The 23,247-nt window shown below is 48.3% G+C and overlaps 1 protein-coding gene across 1 annotated transcript; it reads left to right on the top strand.

Moving 5' to 3' along the window:
* Nucleotides 1–1,515: 1,515 nt before the first annotated feature.
* On the top strand, nucleotides 1,516–18,511 carry anos1a (anosmin 1a). The gene is made up of 14 exons (XM_029524806.1): nucleotides 1,516–1,701; nucleotides 5,247–5,294; nucleotides 11,262–11,327; nucleotides 11,562–11,784; nucleotides 12,721–12,905; nucleotides 13,001–13,130; nucleotides 13,992–14,209; nucleotides 14,644–14,768; nucleotides 15,493–15,617; nucleotides 16,661–16,749; nucleotides 16,837–17,008; nucleotides 17,332–17,576; nucleotides 18,227–18,368; nucleotides 18,459–18,511. Exons 1-14 carry the CDS (start codon nucleotides 1,516–1,518, stop codon nucleotides 18,509–18,511), a joined length of 2,007 nt encoding a protein of 668 aa, XP_029380666.1.
* The last annotated feature ends 4,736 nt before the right edge of the window (nucleotides 18,512–23,247 follow it).

Genomic DNA, 23,247 nt, shown 5'->3' with positions numbered 1-23,247 from the left:
AGATCCTCAGCTGCTGAGGCTCGTTAGGCTGAAGACGTATAGCGCCCGTTAAACACTGACAGGGAAACACCACAGTTAGGAGTTGCGTTTGCAAAGGCAAAATAACTAACTAACTAAATAAATAATAATAATAAAAAAAAAAGCGGCTGGGAAAGAGAGGGATCTTGTTAAACGCTGCAGGATTCTCCAGCAGTGCGAGCGGGGGCCCCTTGTGCCAGGCTTGAGGGAACCGACAACTCGAGGATCTCTTCAGAGTTTCCAAAACGTCATGCCCCCCCCCCCCCAAACACACACACACACACACACACCCCGGGCGAGGAAAGAAATGAATGATATGTTTGTGGTTACTTTAATAGAGGAGTCCATAAAAATGCTGGTTTTGTAGCTACCAGTGAACGTTACAGCTGGGATTCCCTGGAAAACACCCCCCCCCCCTTTCAAATTAGTTACACTAAGGAGAAAACGCTCACTCTCCTGGAAAAAAAAAAAAAAGAAAGAAAGAAGTAGTTCCACTTGTGTGTAAAAATCACACACTCTCCAACGTAAATGTTTCCTCTGCATTAATAAACCACAGCAAGAGGTGCAACATCTGGACTCGCCGCGAAATTGAGCTACTGGAGATATGCCATGGAGTTTATGAACTATTGTAACATATCTAATTCTAATGTTGGACCAGGACTTTATTTATTTAATTTTTTTTTTGTGATACAGCTTTAAGTAGTCTCCTTAGAGAGGGTTGGCATTGACACCTGCAGGATATGCAGAGCCACCAGTTGACCTTTGGGAGACCTGAGCGGGAGGGAGGCTTGCAGAGCATCTTTTTTCCTGATCTTTGGCCTCGAAGACGACAGTGGAGATGAAAGATGCTTCGTCCAAGCCCAGCTTTGCGGGGGTCAAGACGTGGATGACGAAATAAGCGGCGTCCATCGAGACCACGCGGACGGCAAACCGGAAAAGCCCTGAGATGTCGAAGCGTACGGGACGGACACACCAGGGAGGAAGTGGAGGCCAGGAGCCGTGACTGAGCAGCAGAGGCAGAATCTAATTTGATTTGAACTGGACGGCTGCGAGCACGGCGACCCCTCTGGTGTGTGAAACTGAGGGCCAGACGACCTGCAGGGGGACGAGCCTCATCCCAACGTTTTACTGCAAGATGGATGTGACAGGGATTCAAAAATGATCAATAATGGCGAAATCCCGCGAAAAGCCCCAAATCTGTCACAGCTGCTTTCCCACCAACTCGCAGTGAACTTGAGTCTTTCCATCACATCAGGTGCTGCGGACTCATGCTGGGAGAGCCTCTCAGCATCCTGACCCCAAACTGTGTGTATACGCCTCGATCTCATAGCTCCTCCCTTGGCTATATATAATTTCCAGTTTAGCCGGACTCCCCATCAGATGACAACCCCATTCCTCTCTCAACTAAAAGCCCACCCCCACCCCGCCCCACACACATACATACACACACCCACACACACACACACACGCGCGCACACACAACTGCTGGGAAGAAAGATGCTGTCGTCCCTGTGGATTATTTTCCTGCTCGGCTCCGGCGTGTGCGCCAGGAAGCAGCAGCAGCAGCAGCAGCAGCAGCCGGATGATGACGAGGAGTCGTGGCCGGAGAGCGTCTCCAGGGCGCGGTGCGCGTCCCGGTGCCTCAGCCTGCACAGCGTCGCTGCGCTCTCCCCATCGCTCCAGGTAAGCACCCACACCCCGACACCCAATTTCTTTGGAGGAGGAGGAGGAGAGGGGGGGGGGTCTCAAACTTCCCACAGCCAAGAAAAACAACAAATAAAAACTCCGCAGCTTCTAGCGGGAGGCTTGGGGGGGGGCAATCAGTGAGTAAATGACAGAGACCGCCCAAGGGCCACACGGGAATCTGTCATTTTTTTATTTCCCTGGAAGTCAATTTTGTTCGTCGTTAATTGTTTTGGCTGCCTGATTTGAGTTATTTACTTATTTATTTATTTATTTCTTGGAGAAGAAGCTTAAAAGGAGAAAGACGATGTGAACATACGGCTCAACTAACATCAAATCCAGCGTAAAGAAGATAAGTCTTACAGAAGTGAAGTAAAAGTCATATAAGCGATGGTGGTCATTATTGGAAATGATAAAAAAAAAACAACAAAAAAAAAAAAAAAAAACTTTCTCTTGTTTGCCATCATTTTAGTTTCAGGATTCCTTTTTTTGAAAATACTGAGCTTTTTACTAGAGTGTGAAATATAATAACGTCCATAAAATGTACATTGCTGTTGTCATATTAAGATGTAGAATCCAGTTTTACTTGCTTATGTTTGATAGAAAGGAGACATGCTGAAGGGTTTTTTTTTTTTTTTTTTTTGCTGATAAGGGTCAGAGCAGACTATAAGGCCTGTCAGTGGGATGATATAATTCATTCAGACCACCCCCCCCCCCCCCTCCCCTCCCCCTTCCTGTGTCAGTAACTATCTCTTCACTCACAAACAGACATGCAGAGCAGAGTCCCCTCTGTGCTCCGGGCTCCAGAGTAGCTTCCAAACCACTTAGAGCGATTCAAACTGCGTACTGTGATGGTACAAAGGGAAAAAAAAAAAAAAAAAGAGGGAATCAGACTGAATCACGGCTCAGCCTTGATTATCTATTCTCTGGACTGGACCACAAAGGTGGGCTGCTCCTCAAACGCACAACATCCAAGGCGTCGGTTTGACAGGGGGCACGAGGCGGCGATGCTTTTGTGAGTCAAATCATGAGCTGCTTAAGTGTGAAACCCACTCACGCTGACCTCGTGGATGTGTGGAAGGGGGCTGGGATGGGATGGGGTCAGCGTAGATGTCGTGGTGTCCATGGAGACAATATCTCTGTTGCCACTATAGTTTATTACTCAGGGGAATTAAAAAAAAAAAAGTGATGACTATCTTTGACCCATGAATGGCCCACAGCTGGACAGCCGCCCCCCAGAAGGCTTATGGGCATCTATAGAGCTGGTGGTAAAAAGAAAAAAAAAAACAACCTACTTCTTCCATGTCAAATACATATTATATAGGAAAGACAATGAGCTGATGAGATGTCCGAAATTTCATCACCATCACCATCATCACCATCCCAATAGTTTTTCGGGGGCCTTTTGGGTCATATTTTTGCTTGAACCAAATCTAATTAAGAAAATGAAGAGTGGAAATATTAAATTTGACATTCGCACAGAGCCCCCGCGAGGTTTATAACAGATTAAACTTCCCTGACAAATTCATTTTCGTATCCTTCATAAAAGGCAGCACCAAATAAATGTGCTGGGGGCAGAAGGGGCGGGTTTTTCCTGTGCTTCATGCCCAGCCTTCCCTCAGGCTAACACAGCGAGACACCTGCCACGGTGATATTCACCTGTTTTTAGTGCTTTTGGCGATGGTTGGCCGTTTATTAGGAACACTGGGCCGCAGCGGTCATTAGTCAGCGTCCCTACATGTTATCGCTGCTGCCCGGGCCAGCTCACAGACCTCGGCTCCGCTGAGGCGTAGGCTAATGATCCGCCGAAGTGCTCAGCTCAGTTTGACTTGAGGAAGTTCAAGAGAGAGAGAGAGAGAGAGAGAGAGAGGAAAAGAGCGCTTCGCTTCATCAACACACCCCCGCCCCGCCCGAGGAGACAGTTTAACTCAGCTCTCCATCAATCACGCTCTATTTATTTATTGACAGAGCAAATGTCAGTGTTTGAAAGGCCCCTGCGCTCTCGCCTCTGCCGGCGCATCAAGCGACGCCGACGGCGTGTAACCCTCTGTGTTTCAGGCTGACGGCTCTACCAGCAACTCTGAACAAAAAAGTTTTCAGCAATAAAAAAGGCGATTTAATGTTACGTGACCTAATGTGTCTTTTTGAGCCCGGCTGTCCGAGATGTTACCTTACACCTCATAAAGTATGCCCACCGGGACAGAGACTGCCCCCCTGCACACAACGAACCCACAGGTCGTCCGCACGGAAGCTAATCATGACCCCTGGTTAGGAGTTTGTTGCTAGGCAATGTGACAGGAGCAGAAGTATTACGTGATGAATGATGGAGGCCAGGGGTCGGATAGAGGGGGTCAACAATATGATGCAGGAGAAAGAAAGCAGCTTTTGTCCGGGTTGTAAACACGACGACGACAATTGACCAATCTTAACCCAAGAGGCTAGTTTTCACTCAAACAGCAGCATTTTTGGTCATGTGACGACCAGGAAGGACTCGGGGTGCAGGTAATGAACTTGGCAGGGAAATCAAGGACTGGTGGGGAGAACGAGCAGACTGCCATTAAAGGGAGCTTCAAAACCTGCGAGCAACAGCTGCATAATCAGAGGCTACGACTTGGAAGGGTGGAAGTGGCAAGTGCTGGGCTTCTAAAGCAGCTAGCTCTGGGGGGGGTTAAATAGACTCATGGTCCCCAGACAGTCCTAATCTAGCTATGTCAGTTTATAACCGTAGCCACGGCAACAAAGCGTTGATTTATTTTTGTACCTGCTGTGGGTCGGGGGGTAAACAGCAAACAGGAAGATAGGGTTGGAACAAATGAGCCATCTGGATGTTGACAGGTTGTGTGTAGGCTGATTGTGTTGTACTGGAGACATTAATACCGTTGCGGCCCTCGCACGAATGGTGAAAAAGATCATTAGTTTTTATCACAGTAGATCATCAAGGGTTTTCTGCAGGATCGGCAAACCGTTAAAAAACAATTTTCATTCTTCTTTTCTTTTCGCATAAAAGCCGACGCACGCCTCGAAACCCCCCCGGAAAACCAAGCGTGAACAAAACCCGCCGCTGAAAACAGATCGATTAAAATTCGTTCAGATTTGAACTTACATAATAGGGAGCAACAGGATTGGAAGTGGAGAGACGCACACACGGCTGGTTTTGGTTGCTGTCAGCTGATTTGTCGACAATAATCAATACAAGGACGTGGCCTGAAGGAAGTGTACTTCAGACGAGCGGAGGCGACGTATGAAATGGATTACGGCGGATTTAGTGAAGGAACGCACAAAGTTGGCGCACGCAAACACAAGGCATCCAAAAACCAGGCGTGTCGATTCACCTGTTGTGGCCTGGGCGCGCGATCCTTGACCTGCACTTTAGTTTTCAGCAAACGGCCCTGGGCCTCGCTGCGTTGGAGCCGTGAAGGACAGCGAGCCCCACAAAATGGAGAGGACAAACACCGATTTGTCTTCACACGCACAAGCCAACGCAATATATATGTTCCTCTGCACTTCATTTCAATTAATGTCTCCTTCTATTCTCTCCCCTTCAGAATAACGGATCCCTGGCCTGGTGTCAGAACTATAAACAGTGCGCAAAGGTAGGTGACCAGCGGTGTCCAAACGATCTCTGAATAGTGGATAGACAATAAAAAGGGATGAGTCAGAGGGATGAGGTCAGACCTTTGAGGACTTCTGGGGGAAAAAAAAAAAAAAAAAAAGCACACGCTGTAGGATGTTTCCTACCAACATCTAACCCCCCATTCCTGTCTTGGACTGTCGCACAGCAGACAAAAGTCACAGTGAAAACAAAAAAAAAAAAAGGATGCTGCGTTACCATGACCACCGAGCTGTTACCATCAGTCTTAGCAGCTGCAGCGTTTCTGTTTGTTTCAGTTTTTTCTTTCTTTCAGGCGCCGATTTTGACGTTTGAACTTCAAAAAAAAAAAAAAAAAGAATGAACTCGGCTATTGAGATGTACCCGCAGCGAGTGCAACGCCTTCACGCGCCCGGCGGCTCGGCGCGTTTCGAAAAAAAAAACCGCTCCGCGTCAGTCCGCCGAGCCGGTCGTGAGGGGAGTGAAGGTGTGTTTCGTCTGGTGTCATAAATCAAGCCTGCTTTGTGCGGCCGCGGCCGCGATCGCGTACCTGCCTGGGTGCACATTGGCGCGCACGTGTGTTGTGTTCGTGCCTTTGTTGCAGCCGCTGCAATAAATCACCTCACGTGCACACGGGTGACAGCGCGCGGTGGTTATCACCCACGTCTCAGCTCCGCCATTCATCACCAAACTTGGCCCTTTGCTCTTGGACATCCTATACATCACTGCAGATTCCCAGCTAATAGACCAACACTCGTGAAGCAGGCAGACAATAACGGATGGGACACCTCCCACCCCGCCTCTTCTGAATAATGATATTATGTTCATCCCCTAAAACTTTCCTTGGTTACTTCCACGGAGCGATCGCGCGGATAATTTCACTTCACAGCTGACGTGGCGACCACTGAGACCGGGCGCTTTAAAGAGGTTTGACTTCCCGCAAGGATGATCGTCGTCTCGCGCGGCGGCGGCGGCGGCGATATTAACAGGCCTCAGCCAGCCTCTCACCGTGATGGGTATTTTGCGGTGACAGGTTTGCACATCAGACGTCTCTCCAGCTGCATTATTAAGAGCCGGTAAAGTGTGACATCCGGGCTCTTTAAGGAAAGATCACAGGGAGGAAGTGTTTTTCACGGCAGGGTGGATTAGTTCATGATACCGGGAGCTGCTTCATCTTCAGCAGCGAATCATTCAGGAGTGCTGGTGGTGGTGGTGGGGTGTCACGGGCACTTTGTGAAAATAAAAGCTGCTGAGATTCTTCCATCAGCATCGGCTGATGACAGCTTTTACCTGGATTTGCCTTATCTGGTTCTTAATGGCCCTTTAATTACAAGTCTATGTAGCTGGATTATATAACGGATAAAGGAAGGGCCATTAGCTCGACTCATTAGCTCATACTAAAAATTGAAAAAAAAAAAAAAAAAAAAAAGGAATGAAGAGAAAAGAAAAGAAAAAAAAAAAGCTCTTTAACAACAAAAAACCTCAACACTTCAACAATCAAAGGGCGCGTTTGAATCCTACATAAAACCTATTAGACACAGACACTCATGTACTATCATGGGGAATGTACAGGTTGGCAAAAAAAAAAAACATAAAAACAAACCACAACATCAGAGGAGACCAGGTGAGGACGTAGTCAGCCGCCTAAAGTTCACGAAAGGTCGTATTTTGTCGAATTTGCTGTCGCGAGTGCTATATTATGAAACTTAATCTGCACCCCCCCCCCCCCCAAATCCCACCCAGACAGAGTGTGACACCGCTCCGACTGAATTAGTGATGTGGAAATCCACATTATACTAAAATGTAATTGCCGTCCCGGGTCACTCAGGTAATTCCATCCACTCAGTGCTTTTTATTAGCAGTGTCTCTGCCTGTGATCGTGGTTGTTTTGAAGCCTGGCCATTATTTGAATTCCATTTTTTTTTTTTTTTTTTAAATTAGACGTGAATCTTTGCTTTATTCCGCTCTGTGGGATTCTGATGGATTTGGGTTTGATTTTGCATCCATCAAGGAGCTGGATGACGCACATCGCCCCAGTTGAAAGAAATGAACAAAACAAAAACAAAACTAAATTCTAATGACTCCCTTATTGTATCATATCTTATGCAGGATCATAAACGTGCATCCCCCATCCATCTACTAGTGGCCGCAGTTTCTTCAGCGGCACTGACAGATTTAATTCGGCGTCACGTCTGTCAGCAGTCGGAGAAATAACAGCAACGGCTGAGCTGATCCGCTCTCTTCGCTGGCTTTCGCTGTCTTGTTTAATCAGGATTAACCGTGACATTAGATCATCGGGATCATTCCTCGAAGGGAAATCTAGCTCCCGGTCAGATCAGCGTGGTCCTCCGTCGAGCCTGAGCTTGAAACGGATGAGGAGAAAGCCGCCATGATATGTAAATATAATCATTTCTGGTTCAGTTTCTAATAGCATATAGACAAACAATGAACTGCAACTACAAACCTTTTCTGCACGGACAACCTTTTTTTTTTTTTTTTTTTTTTTTTTTTTTAAAGAAGCTTTCAAACTGAATATGGATTTTTATCCATTCAGGTTAAAACTGCTCAAGAGCTTGGGGTCATGGTGACATGCTCCGACGTCTAAAGGTTCATTTTTATACAGTTTTGCATGACAGGATAACCAAAGTGAATAAAAATCAGATATAGATACAATTTTCTAACCTCTCCTGAAGGCTCAAACATCATCCAGGTGGTAAAATGGAAATACTATTGTGTCTCAAGTTTACTTTTTGACACTTGAAGCTGGCTCGTTATTGACACGTCCCTGCTCCTGAGCTCGGGCGGCCTTATGAAGCCTGTTGACGCTCGCAGCTGGAAGACACTTCACTTTGGCTCGTGACCATTTGGCCGCTCGCGTGTCCTCGCGGAGCTCGGTGGTAATGAGTGCTTGCTAATCCTTCTGTCACTATCTCCTGCAGGCAGACGGCCATTTGCAAGTTGCCAGCGTTGATTAGCAACACGCTCCCACTTAGTCCGGTTCGATTGAGCTCTTAGAAGGGGAAAAAGGAGCGCGAGATAGCGCCGACTGTTGCATCGGCGCCGCAGAGGGGCCGAGGGGTTTGTACGCGGTGACACCAGCGTCTTAGCTCGTGACCTACACAATTGGCACCCGGCGCAGCGCAACGACCTTCTTTCAGCAGCACTTGGCAGCCATTAGTAGACTTCAATACTCCCTACAGCCTTGTCCTGACGTTTGACTGAGAGCCAGACATCTCTTCCCTTCTTCCCTTCCCCTCCGCCATGCCTCGAACTCTCATTTTCAACCCCCCCCCCCCGAAAAAGTATTTGAGAAATTATTTGCTCGCAGTGTCGTTCCATGGGAAAAGCCTGTGGATGTTTAAAAAGCCTGGAACGCTTTCAAAAGACGACGCAAGTAGTTGAAACAGGAAGGCCGAGACAAACGTGGGACCGTTTCCTATCCGAGGGGTTCGTCTGGGCAGCGAATCAAACGGCATCGAGCACCAAAGGAACAGCATTTTGCACGGTCAGCAGAGAAGTTGTTCGCTCCATTATCTCCGGTTGGTCATGGAGGAGGAGGTGCACAACTACTGCCAAACACACACACACACAAAATCAGAGTTGCACGCTGCAGCCAAATAAACACAAGCTATGTCCTGTGACCTGAACAATCACCTCGGATTCCTTACCGGCTCCAATTTGCTCCGAAATTCCTCAGTCGAGACAAAAACCTGAACTAAACTCTGTCGTCTCACCACACATACAGGCTTTCTAAAATCTCCCTGAACCACATCGCAGAGTTCGTCCCGGTCAGATCCATTTGCAGTATAGCCGAGTGGAATGCTTGATTTGAGCCTGAAATGGGGCGGAAAACTAACTGACGCCGAGGTACAATGGGAACGGCACGAGAGTTGGGATGTCAGTTCAGATTAGCGGGCGAGTCGCCCATGTGGGGGCTGGGGGGCGCGGGAGATGGGAGATGGGAGATGGCAGGGCTGGCGGCGGGGAGCTATCAGACGTGCTTCAAGACATTCCTCGTCGTGTGGCAGGACTCGCTGTACTCCGCGTGCACGGCCATCGCTGTCTCTGAATGATGCAGACAGTGGAAAAAGCAGTTTAAAAAAAAAAAAAAAAAAAAATCAGAATACAAAAACCTGTTTAGTGTACGTGGACTCTGATCAAGACAGGGAAAAAAACGCACTTAAACGCAACATTCTTCAGTTTTATGTCGTCTGGTCTCACTTCCCATTGGCTCCCGTGTAAAGACATCTCAAGTTTCCAATAATTTCTGCCGTCTGGTGCACGCTATGGTTTCAATTTCAGGCGTCTACAAAGAGAGCAGAGGAGAAGTTTGAAAAGTTCACTTCATGAGGCGGATCACTGTCCTTACGTGACACTATAGGTGATGAGGGGGTTGTGGGATTTCTTTTATTTTTTTAATATCTATGGCCAATAGAAGATAAATGACAAATTAAAAGTTGACCAAACAATATATACTGATGAAACAATATCAATAGGAAGCATCGAGGGTCAAAGCCTGCAAATGTTTACGCTTCGAGTCTCGTCTGATCTGTTTGCTTTCTGGTTGTGACACACATTTTTATTTTCGTTTTCACAGTTGGACACGAAAGCTCGGCCCCCACTACTGCCAACAGTGTCGCGGTCGCAGAGAGATTTCCAGTGTCATGAATAAAATTACGGCGGCGGTCTTTTCTGACAGCGCTGTTGCGCTCGCAAGGTTAAAGATGCCGCTGCCTCTGGATGTGAGGCAGCGTTCGGACTGCTCCCATCATGCTTTGTGCTGATGCCTTGACACCGCTATCGATTTCCTTTCGCATTTACTCAACCTCCAAGCTGTGGGCGGAATGCTTCAGGACACCGGCGTTCCAGGTGACCCGTAATGGGAGCGCCGAATGATATGAGCATCCGTATTCCCGAGCCCTTCTCTGTTTTTTTTTTTGAGACTAACTTTCAGACAGCTCGCCGTGTCCTTGTGATGCTGCTGTACGTTTCTCCACCCCCTCCCCCTGCTGTTTCTCAGTACAGCATGAAATTACAATCAGTATACACTCGCTCCCCTGGGCTGCCTCTGCTCACCGCATAGAGGACGCTGCTGATAATCAGCGACTTTGCTCAGAAGCAGCCCGAGAGCAGGGTGACATTTGTTCGCTGGCGTGTACTTGCACTTATTGCACCTCATGTTACATTTATGTTCTCCCACGCGGCGTTTGATTGTAATGCACGTCTAGGGTTCTATATTAATACTCGGATAGTAGCAAAGGTCACAAAAGAGATGGGGAGAACAACAGCTCAGGTCCTGTCTTCGGATTGGCTGACTTGGAGATGCCAGAAAAGTGGAGACGTAAAATGACACTGTGAAGGTTTTTGGGGTTCTTCAAAATCACAAATATAGCTCCTTGCTTATGTATGTGAAGAGTCCAGATGGAGTTTAAACGCAGGAACTTTAACTACTGAGCCGCCCGTTATTGCAACCATCAATATGTTTCCTGTTTCGTCTAGGCCAGGAAGTGCAACACTCTTATGTATTATGTCTCTTATCACCGTTAAAAACCAGGCGCGCATTTGTATTGCTCTGTCGGCGACATCACTTGTTCTTTCCAAACTCATAATATTTCAGAAAAGCAACCGCTCATCCGGCGCCGCCACGCCAGATTGTAATCTGACGGATGAAACTCATCTTTCGGCGAATGTCTGCTCGGCGCGTCTGGATTTTAATAATGACACTCGCAGCCTGAGTGATTCATTTTAGCGTGCCGCGGGGAGTTTATTGTTACCTGTGAGAGAGATGTTAAAACGGATGAAATTCTCTGGCTCACTTTATTTATTTATTTTTTTTTGCGGTAAGGGGTGCCGTCTGCCATGTTGGAAGCGTTTGCCTCTTAAGAAGGCCCAGAGAGATTCGCTTTTCGAGATGTTCTCATTCATACCTGACTGGGATTCTCACTCGCACTTGTTGCCTCCAACCCCACAGTGCCTGGAGCCCTGCAAAGATTCCTGGGAGATGAAGAGGAAAAACAACTGCAGAGAGCTATGTGAGGTACGGAAGCTTTTTAGTGTACACGTGGAACAACTTATTATATTAGTATGTTAAAAGGAGCAATATGGAAAGGTTAATTTCAGCAACAACCTTCAGTCTTTCACAAATACCAATCTGTGTACCAGTTGGGCAATCTGCCAGCCAAGCTGCAACCCTCGATCCCCTCATCTTTTGGCCCGCGATAGTTGACGCGACGATGCTAACGCTTCTCCCCTCTCCAAACCCCGCCCGCAGCTGGCGTTTCCCAAGAAGCACTGGGAGTGCGTGACCAGCTGCGAGTTCCTGCAGTCGGTGCAGGCGACCAAGCAGGGCATCTGCCCCCCTCCGGAGCGAGCCAGCGGCTTCGCGGCCGCCTGCGTCGAGAGCTGCGACCGCGACGGGGAGTGCTCGGCTCAGAGGAAGTGCTGCTCCAACGGCTGCGGCCACACCTGCCAGCCTCCCAAGGACCTCTACAAGGGTAAGCGGAGCCAAGAGAACTGAGATGTTCAGCGTGGCGTTATTCAGCCAGTGGCGGGGTGGAAAACCGAGACTAAAATATATATATATATATATATTTGTTTTGCTTTCCAAATGAAACACCTCTTTCTCACAGTTTTATGACACAGAGCTTGAATTCTGCTCGTGTTTTGCCCAAAAACAGGGCAGAAAGTGAGTCACAACTAAAATGCCTGGGCACAAACACACACTGCTGCTGCCAACATACTGACTCAAGCACTAAAGTGAGACTGATTCACCGTTTGAAGTGTCAAACAAATAAATAAATAAAAATCAAAGCATCCTAACTTTTAGAGACAGAGGATGTGGCTACTTCCTGAGTTTTTTTTTTTTTTTTTTTTGCTTTTGCTTCCAGGACTCAGCAAATATGCTCATTATGTTAAAGAATTGAGTTTTTTTTGGTTTGTTTTTTTTTATGCACATTATCAAACTGCAGTGTTTGGGAAGAAAGGCTGAGCCAACCGAATCGTCTGATGAGGTTTAAATGCAGAAATTGCCATGTCACGCTAAAAGATTGTAGATTTGAAGAAGCTTTAACAGAAACTTAAAGCTGCTCTGAACTTCCTGTCAAATTGAATAAGTGTGGTGGCGGCGACTCCGAGTCAGGTTGAGCTTGGCCTGCTCGGGCCTCCATTGCGAAAGGGGGATCAAAGGAAGCCAAGACAAAACCAGCTCCAGAGAGCCTGCAGCATGTGTTCAGGCCTCACTGATGGCCAATTCTTTTCTTCCCACCAGGGTGCTGCGTTAAGCTGTCAATCACAGCAGCCCCAAGAGTCCCTGATCTGACAGAGAGCTGAGATGCAATCAGAATTACAGTCGACGGTTGCCAGTTACTGTCGAGCGTTTAACCCATGATGACCATGTGCGCTTTGTTTGGGGTGGTGGGGGGGGGGAGCAGGTGCCCCGCTGAAGCCGAGGAAGGAGCTGGGCTTCAAGGAGCTCCCGTCCGGTCTGCTGGAGGTGCGCTGGTCTTCCCGCTTTAACATCTCAGCCGAGCCCGTGGTCTACGTCCTGCAGAGGAGGTGGAACTTTGGCATCCAGCCCAGCGAGGTTGCCGCCACCTGCTGGCAGGTGGTCGCACAGGTGAGGCTTGCTCCACCGGAGCGCGGCGTGTTGACGTATCGGACGTCAAGAAAATGAAATAAAGGGGGTTTACTTCCTGGTTGTCTCCACCGCAGACCACAGACCAGGGGGTGAGGCTGTCCGACATCCGGCCCGGACGCTGGTACCAGTTCAGAGTGGCAGCTGTCAACACGCACGGGACCAGAGGTTTCACCACGCCCAGCAGGCACTTCCAGTCCAACAGAGGTCAGATGCTCCTCCGCTGTGTGTGTGTGTGTGTGTGTGAGACGCCATCAGAAGACAGATCGTGCACTGGTTAAATGGCAGCTTAGTTTAAGGATGGCGACCAAATCATGACCCCGGACCGGCAGCCACAGGCTGGATTCGGGATTACTGCGGGATCATGGGATGGATGATTAGCCACTCAGAAAGAGTCAGATCTTCAGATGTCAGGATGAAGCTGGCCCTTTGTTTTCTTCACTGGGCCATGCTGAGCTGTGATTGGTCAGCAGGCGCCTCACTGGCGATATAAAACTGACTTCAGATCCGGACCGGGCTTCGTTTTATTAGCCGGAAGAAGCTGCAGCTGCTGACAACTGAGCTTTGTGAAGTCACACGACAACAAATCTGTGGGGAGGTTTCAAATCTTCATTCAGCGACAGAGGCAAAGGACGGTGATGTCCTCAGGGTCAGAGGTCAGGACCCCAGCTGAACCGTTGGCCGGCTCAGCTCAGCAAAGCTTTTAGACCACCCAGGATTGGACATGAGCTCAGACTTTTAAAATAACTTTTACCACGACGCTTCACAATAAACGCAGAAAATATTGAATTCGTTCACACAATACAGAGAGAGACTGTGAGAAAATAACGAGGAACAACTGAAGTCACGATGAACTCCTCATCTTTGATTTTCAGGAGTTAATCTTGAGCTGAATTTAGCTTATACTGTAGTCAGTAGTCAGTGTCAGAAATAATATCCGAAACGGTAAAATGTCTTCACACAAAAGATCACTACTAAGCGAAGGTGCAGTAGTAACACTGACATGGATCCTTATCATTTGACTACATTGGTGTGTATTAACAATCCCCCCCCCCCCCCTCCACTCAGACCCTGCCAGTCCTCCTGCACCTGCTGAGCTCAGAGTGGCCAACATGAGCTTCGGCCCCGGCAGGGCGGTGTCGGCCACGGTCCAGTGGAGCGTGCCGGACGACCCGGATGTCCCCGTCCACCACTACAAGGTCAGCTGGAGCTGGACCGCGGTCGGACACTCCTCCGCTTCGTCGCTGACCAAGAGGAGGAAAACAGTGAGAGGGGTGAGGACGGTGGCAGGTAGACGAGGACACGCAGGACTCGGTCTCCTGCTGCTTAAAGGCCCGTGTTGTCTAAAGGTGGACGCACGTGCGGTTTCCATTGTGAAATGTGGCACAGTGCTCAGTACACAGAAACACGCTATACAACTATAACTAACCTTTAAAACCTCTAACATTGTGATGTCACAATGACATGGTCACTGCCCCTCACACTTGGAGATACCAAATCCTGCAAGGTTAGAATGGTCGGGGGGGACGTCAGACCCTCAGACAGCGTTTTCGTGTCTGACGTCCTGCAGTGATGCGTGACGTGAAGCGGGCTCAACCTGGACATCGATCGGCTGCTGTTTGGAAAAATGCTGCTGCACGGGAAGTAAAACGCAAGAGGCAAACAAAGTGACGTTTGTGTGTGTGTGTGTGCGTGTGTGTGTGCATGCACACAGGGCCAGGTGGAGCTGGACAGCATGCGGTCCAACAGGAGCTACAGCGTGGAGGTACAGGCTGTGTCCTACTGGGGACAGACTCAGCTCAAAGGCCCCCGAGCCGTGCTGCACTTCACCACCCAGCGCAGTATGTGTCTCTACACAACCAGAGCGCACACTTCGTGCCACATTATTATATCACATCTTCCTGTCTGCAGCATGACTTAAAAATAGTAACTCTGCTAAATGCTTCCTCCTCTTTTCGGACAATACTCAGGTTCTTACAACTTGAATGGTGATTTATATATATATATATATATAAAAAGCACCAGTGGGATTTAAATATCCCCCCCACCACTGCAAATGTTAAATGGCAGATTTTCAGCGCGTAGTATTTTAACTTGTCCCAGCGTTCTTAAAAAAAAAAACAAAAAAAAAAAACACAGGCTGACATTATAAAACAGACACAGAGAGAATAAATCTTCTGAGCAGTCACAGAGATGAAGTTTAACAGCCCCCCCACCACATCTTAAATTTTGGTTCCTAGAGGATGATTCATTCATGTAAACTTGACCATCACATCCGCATAGCACTCGTGACCCCTTGACCTTTGTTCGCCCTTAACAAAAAAAAAAAAAAAAGTCAAAATGCGACTGTGCGTCTGTGCTTTGATTTATGAGGACATTCCTGCCCCCCCCCCCCCGGAGGAGGAGGAGGAGGAGGAGCCACACTGCTGTGCCTTGCAAAATTATTCACATTGTCATTTACTCTGGCAAAGATAAAGTCGAGGTCGGATACAAATTGAACTCGAGCCTTCTCGGGTGTGACGCGCCGAAACTTTCATGCGCAGTTGGTTTCCTGCTGCTCCTAATTAAGTCTTAACCTTCCTGAAGGTGCCGCTTCTGTGCCGAGCAAACCTGCGGGCGACACCCTGGACGTGGGGACGCCGTTCTACCAGGACGGACAGCTCCGTGTCCATGTCTACTGGCAGAGAAGCACCGGTACGTGGCGCACGTTCAGTCTGTAGCGAGGGAGCGGCCATAGGTGAATGAATATGGTCCACCGGCTAATGGTTTACTGTGGTCGGTTTAAGCTTCACCTGAGCTGAACCGAGGAGCACAAATACAGCTATTGCACATAGATACACACACACACACACACACACACAAAAGAGCTTTCTAAAGGCTGATCCTCTGTAATTATGCTGTAGCACAAAGGACGACAGAGGGAGACAAACAGCATTGTGTTCGCACTGAGCTGCTTCCGCTGTTGTTCTCACAATCAGCGAGAACACACAACACGCAGCCGAGAGCTTAAAGGTCACATGGCATCGAAATGCAGAGCGCCGTGTGTTTTGATTGTAGCGCGTGTGCACAAACAGGCTGGCTGAGTTTTCTGAGCCTTACTGCCAAACGTGGCGAGGATACAGCCGAGCAGTTCAGTTCAGGACAACAGAACTGTTGTGAGGAAGGAAAGGTGAGGAAGGAAAGGAGCGGAGGGAAGGGGGGGGGGGGGACATAGTCAGGGAGATAACAGATCCAGAACTAAGCAAGCAATCAGCCCAGGCAGACAAAACAGCGGGGTGATAAGCAGATTGTTTAGACAGAGCAGGTGAGGCAGCAGGTCAAAATGGAATGAAACAGAGCTGCAGGACACGTGACACACACACACACACACACAAAAAAACAAAAAACAAACTCAGGGTCAGGGAGGGAAGGCAGGTTCCTGGGGTCAGTATGAAGACGGCAGGTCAGAGGCAGGCAGGCAGTCGATGACTGAAAAATTAATCTGGAGGAGAGCGCAGGAAAGATTCACCGTGCGGAGCGCAGGCGAGGCCGATTTGGCCGACGGGAGAGGGGGCGTGGCCAGCAGGTATGGCGGTAGAGGAGGGGTGAACAGAGAAATGCACGAAGCCTGTATCCAGATATTCACAAACCGAGCCGTGATGTCACAGCGAAACCTCTCTGCCGCTTTCAAAAAAAAAAATCTCAGCCATCATATATTTCTTTGGCGACTCATTTCCTGTCTCTTGCGGTTTGTGTAGACCCTTCAGTTGAATTCTACAGAATCCAGTGGGGGCCAGAGTACTGCGCGCGCAACCAGACCCGACCCCTGGAGAAGACCAGCACACAGGTAACCCCGGCATCGCCGTTAGTTACCGCGCCGTTCTGGCCTCCGGGTTCAGCAATGACCAGTTTCCTCTGTCTCTGATCGATCCAGGAGAGCTTTGTCAGCCTCTGGGGTTTGCTGTTCGCCTGCAAGTACAAAGTCCTTCTGCAGCCGGTCAGCAAAAAAGGCCGGCCTCTGGCAGAAAGTACCAGTTTCTTCACTCCCTCTTGTGCTGCCATCCAGGCCAAGAGTCCAAAGTCCATAGCCTGCCCCGGAGAGACCGGTGAGATGGCAGGAACCTTGAATTATACGTGAAGCGGTGATAGTGTTTTCACCAAGCTGCATCAATATCAGCGAGTACAGACCGTTATGAATATCCAGGTTAAAGAAAATGACAATGAATTACGTTCAAACGGAAAATATTTTTTCAAACAGCCTGACAAATCATCAGCATGTTCAAGTTAACATGTGGCCTTGGTAGCGTTGCCTCTGGCCTCCTGTGACCTTCCTCATGCCAGTTGTAAATAATGTTGTAACAGTTAGCTCATTATCCCGGCACCTGTCTTCATTTGACCCCCCCCCCCCCCTCCCCCCTTTCCTCAGCAGGCTCCGCCCAGAAGGTCCTGCTCAAGGCGGCCAACCTGACCGCATCCTTCGACGTGCTGGGAAGGAACGTGACGGCCGTCTTCAGCTGGGGCTCGCCCAAGGTGCCGCCCCACCAGCAGATGACCGGCTACCAGGTCACCTGGGCCGAGGTCATCCTCACAAACCGCCACCACGGCGACACCACCAACAACAACAACAACAACCTGCCACACAGCCTCATCTCCCAGTCCCAGATCCTACCCCCGGTTAGTGCCGCTCACGCTGCAGTCACGAAAGTAGGCCAACATAGAAAAACCGGAATAGCCACAGGACCGTAACGGCAAAGGATGTTTTCCTCGTCAGGCTGGAGATGGACGCTGTTGTGCAATTTCATTTGAACAGGAAAAACATATAAGAAGAATATTAAACACGTTGCAGATATTTGATGAGCCATGACTACTTGAAAAACTGATATTTGAGCAAACTGAAAATGTCAAAAACAAAACACACCAAAAAAACAAAACAAAACAAAAAAAAAACCCCAAATTGGTGAATTGGTCTCTTAAGCTTTTATTCAAATTGCAGGCTCTTCAGTGTCACTTCCATTTGGGAAATGTCAATTCGTTTTCAATTTATTTCAGTTTTACAGCGCGGTTTGGTAAAATAGCTTTTTCTGTGTGTGTGTACGTGTGTGTTATTTCCCCCCTCTGGATGAGGTGGTCCGCTGAGTGTAAATGCAGATGCAGATTGGTATTTTCCCTGCAGACAAATCTCAGGGTCCACCGAGCTGCCAAACACTTTGAAAAGCTGTTTAGTCTGCAGCTTCCTTACAATTTCACACAGCTCGAGCATTCTAAGGACTTGTCTTTCTACATCCTCCTCCTCACTTCGCTTATCCCGTCTCTGGATGTCTCAGGATGTCAATGTGCTGGTGGTGTCGGGACTGCGCCCGACCAGCCTCTACAGACTGGAGGTCCTGGCCATCACGGCAGACGGCGAAGGCCCTGCGACCAGCCGGACCTTCCAGACTCCCGGATACCGGAGCGGCCCCAGGCACAGTAAGAAATAGCTCGGGGTGGGGGGGGGGGGTGAAAGAGGCAGCGTCAAATAGCAGCGTCTAATCACGTCTCTCATCTTCCCTCATCCAGAACCCAGGCTGAGGAAGCGTCACCGCGAGCAGCCAATCACAGGGCGCCACTGAACCGAGTCAACCGAACCAAGTCTCCCAACCTCAGGGCGATCGGCGATGGCGCCGGCTCCATTCCTCCAGAACAGCTGCTGCGCGCTCTCAAATACCAACCCCCCCCCCCCCCCCCCCCCCAAAAAAAAAAAAAAAAAAAACTTGCAGCGAAGCTTTACGCGACTTCTTGTTTTCCTTTTTGACTCCAGCTGAGGCAGATTCTCGGCGCTCGTTTGTGACGTGTTAGGTGATTATATGCATGCAGACACCAGTTAGCTACGCCACCGCGGGGCTGGGTGTGCGCGAGGAGCGTCGGCGGCCATCACCTAAGTTCGAAAACTTTTCTTTTTTTTTTTTACCCCCCCCCCAGCTGCCCCTGAAACGCTTTTATGAGATATGATATACTCTAGATTCTTTCCACATCAATATTTCAAACTTTTTTTAAATTTTTTTTTTTATTTTATTGTTATCTCAAAATATTACAATATTTAATTTGGACTCCCGTAGTCTTCCCGTAAGGGATAATCTAAGTAGTGACAATGACACCGAAGGCCGGGGTCAGATTATCTGAGATGGATACGATATGCAGTAAGAAGCGGTGTGAGGCAATATTTGTTTTCTGTTTTTTTTTTGCGTTGCCGCTCTGCGCTCGAGTTCGATACCCAGCCCCCTGAACTCCAACTCCCCTGCCGCATGCCAACACCCTGCTGTTTGTTGTGCTGAGTTGTCGAGCGATTCCTTCAGACCTAAGAGACTTCTGTGTTTGTCTGGAAAATGACACGTAGCACCCCCCCCCCCCCCCACCCTTGTGCTTTGTAAATGCTGTACATACTGTTTGTCTGTATTTATTATTAGTTGTGGTGTATTTGTGTTCGCGTGAGTGTGTACCGGAAAACACTGCACATCTGTACTGTGTGTGTTTGTGTGTGTGTGTGTGTGCACGCTCAGCCTTTTGTAAACCTCTAGAGAGCCTGTACAAAGATGATTTTTACCTTCAGATAAATTTCACGTTGATCTGTGTACAGCCTACTCGCTGTTTAAAGTCTGATTTTTACCGTTCCGTCTTAAGCATTTTGTGTGCGCAGCAGTGACCTTTATGTGCTGAGAGGATTTATAATGACGGCGGAGCCGAAGCTGCGCTCCTGTGAGAGGGTGGGGAGAGGAGGAGGGGGGTGCAGCTATGAGAAACTAATTTTTCCTCCATTATTCCAGAGGTGGTGTACAAACACAATGTTTTGAAGCAACCCCCCCCCCCTTCCGTTCCTGGGGAAATGGTGTGTGGGAATAAGGATGAGTATACTTCTACACATGCTCAGCAAGGATTGCATCATGGTAAATTCCGATGCATGTCAACACACACACACACACACACACACACACACACGCACAAAGACGCTCGGTTGTGATGCTCGACGTATGTAAATGCGCCTCGGGTGACGTACATCTCCGCGATGGAGTATTGTGGCCCGCAGGCTGACAGAGGGCGTTGGGGGTCTGCTGCACACAGATGCTCTGCAGGTAGTGGAGCTGGATGAGGAATAACTCAGCCCGGAGCATAAAAACATGTTTACCGAGGATTTATGACCATTTCAAGGTCCCCCTCCCCATCACCACCACCACCACCACCACCTCCACTCCCTCCACCCCACCAGCCTGAATGTGTTTACCACAGCGGAGCGAGGGACTAAAAGGGAAGCGAGTCGATTTTATCACAGGAAAGTGAGCGAGGAGGGAAAGATGTTCAACATAACTGAAAGAGAATCGCAAGCCTGAGTCGTGGAGTTGCAAAACCGACCAGAAAGCCCAGGAAAAAATTGTTCAAAATAAAGCAGATTCACATTACATGGTGAATAATAAATCACGATTTAAATAGAGACCTTTACAGTTGCTGCTTCCTGAACTGTAAAGCGAAGCCACTATTGAGGAGTCCTAACCTTCGTTCTATCTATTGAAGGCTTTATTGAAGGCTGCAAAAAAAAAAAAAAAAAAAGGCCAGTCAATGTGAGTCTTTAGTTTCAGTCTCTTGTTTCATGTCTCCGATACAACATGATGTTCACTTTGCAGCTGAAGGTTCCCATTTAGAGGGACACAGACCATAAAACAGTTCAGATCCAAGATCACATCAAAAGCAATCACATGACCAAAACGAGAAAAAAAAAACAAAACAAAACAACCTTCAGGCAGTCTTCGACTACGAAGCATTTCCCTCTGAATATGAAAACTGAAACGCTTTGAATTTAAGCTCATGAGCGAAACTTCACGTCCGGTCTTAACTGCTTGAAAGACGTAAAGAGACAAACTTAACAAGTGTGTCACTGTCCAAATAGCTACGGATCTGAGTTTTAGGACTGAATGTGCGTCGCTGTAAAGCGACATACTGGTTCCATTATGGCTGATCGTTGGTCTCGCAGGGGGAGGGCCGAAGAGCTCAAGAGACAGACCGCTTTTTACTCTGGCTCAAAGAAAGAAGAACAGCAAGAAGAATCAAAACAACAACACCAACAACAACAACAACAACAAAAAAAAGCCCCTGCTAATCATTTACATACACTTCCTGGCACGAAGGAACTCCACGTGGAGCTAAGTGAAAGCATTTAAGGTGGTGGTGGAGGCTCGGCTCGGTTGAGGCATCACACGCACACGAATATTTGAAATTTATAGGCGAACGCGAGAGGGCGCTCATAAAACAGTCACAAGGTGAGTGCCCCGGGACACGTGTGCAGGTGTGTCACACCGTTTGGCCGCAACCTTCCTGGGAAAACGTGTCTTTTGTTTGTTTGTTTGTTTGTTTTTTTTTTCTTTTATGAAATATTGCACAACTCCTTCCTCGACGCTCTCAGAGGAGTTGGCCTCAGTTGGGGACTCGTTCGGGCGAGAGGAAGTGGGGGGAAAAAAAAAAAAGAAAAAAAGATTGGACTCTTGATGTGTTTAACATCAAAGCGGTGTGTTATTTTCTCCTTGAAATGGGCCCTATGAAACGTGCGTTTAGAGGAATGGGAATGAGATGGCGGCCTGCTGCGCGCAGCCGGCGCCTGGGCGAGCGGGGACGGGTGTATATGTCGGTTGAGAAACGCATTCTTTTGATTATGACTGCGTGCTTTAATCTGATAGCGCACATCAAGCATCTGTCCTTTCGTTCCCCCTCTCTTGCTCTGCATTCCCGTCGGCTACCATTATTGATGATAACCATATCTGCAACAATCCTCCAGCCGCTGTAATCTATGAAAGGAATTTGTTTTTAGCTTTCCTCACCTTATGATCCTATTGATTATTTGACATGAGGTGCCAACGTCCTGTGCCTCTTTACTTATTTAGCTGCGTTGTGGTGGTTCACAAGGACAAAGAGATTTAATGGCAAATTCTTGGCTCCTAATGAGCCGGAAGACCTTGAAATGGATACATATATAATTTCCCATTTCATTTGATGGACTGTTTTCGTCCTCTGCCACGCTGTTTATCTGTTTGTTTGTTTGTGCCTGTGAGCACGACGTTGTCTGGACACCGAGCTCCGATTATCAGGCCCAGAGTAATGAGGTCTTTTATGTGTGGGTGCGCAAGGCCGGCCGTGTAATGAAGAAATACTTCACACTTTGCTTTGTATCCTTCAAAGGCCCCAATCTACCCCGAGATTCACTGCGCCACGGTAAGGGAAATAATGTCGAAGAACGCCGAGAGGATCCCACGCTGTTAATGATTCCACTCAGCTCAACTCAACAGCTAATGGGAAAATTGTTAAAACCAATGGCCGTGGAGCACCACGATTTAGTGGGGGAATGTTACGTGGGGTTGCCAGACGACAGGGCCCCGACGCCGTTAACAGCTGATGAAGCTAAGCGAAAAACCCTCCGCAGATCTTTTTTGCAATCAGAGTGTCATCAAACATTCCCTTTAAAAGCCAGACAGCGTTGTGGCTGATCAGACAAGTCAGATCTTTGGCTCCGTGGCCCTCAGCAACACCAATCACAACAATAGATGTAGGTTTTATGACACTTAATACCGTCTGGGCCACAGAATCAAAGTTCAAACTGTAGAAATCTGGAGATGGGTGGAGTTTAGGGGGCATGGGGGTTGCAAGGGGTGAGGAGGAAGATGAGATGTTTGATTTGGAGTGAGGGCAACTGGGCAGTTGTCCAAAGGGGGCGCGAATCTGAGCCGCACTAAACCAAAAGAGGCGCGAAGTTGTTAATTTGTTTCGCCTCAGAATGCGCCTCTATGCTGCTCCATGGACGTGATTTCTCTTTTGGTGGCTCAGTAAGTATGTGCCTCGTTATTTAGGAGAGAAAATTTGTCATAGTTTTTTTTTTGTTTTTTTTTTTAAGTAATTTGCCAAGATTGAGCGGGAACCTCGAGGGGCTCGAATGAGGCTTCGCGGAGACCGCGTGGCGTGGAGTGGAGAGCTGGGGTTCTTATACCGGCCTGATTTCTTAATAGGAAGCAGGAAAAAGAACAAGCACACACACAAAAAGCACAGGGAACAGTTGGAAACCCACAGCAGGGCAGTTACAGTGAATTCATTTCTTGGTCATTATGAAACTCGGTCCGGGGGGGGGGAGGTTTTAGCCTGGGTGATGAACAGAGAACGGCAGCACACTCCTCTTGTTTGCGTCAGGTGTAACAAGTGCACCCACCTGGAGAGCTTCCGCTAATTATCCTTTAAACTAATGAAGGAGAGCCATTTCCCCATTGACTTCAGTACAATCTGACTTCTTTTTTTTTATACAATCCAATTAGACAGAACACACGATGTCACCTATTAT

This window comes from Echeneis naucrates, chromosome 2 (assembly GCF_900963305.1).
Source record: "Echeneis naucrates chromosome 2, fEcheNa1.1, whole genome shotgun sequence".
NCBI classification, from domain to species: Eukaryota; Metazoa; Chordata; class Actinopteri; order Carangiformes; family Echeneidae; genus Echeneis; species Echeneis naucrates.
This window is presented reverse-complemented; position numbering and strand designations above follow the sequence as displayed.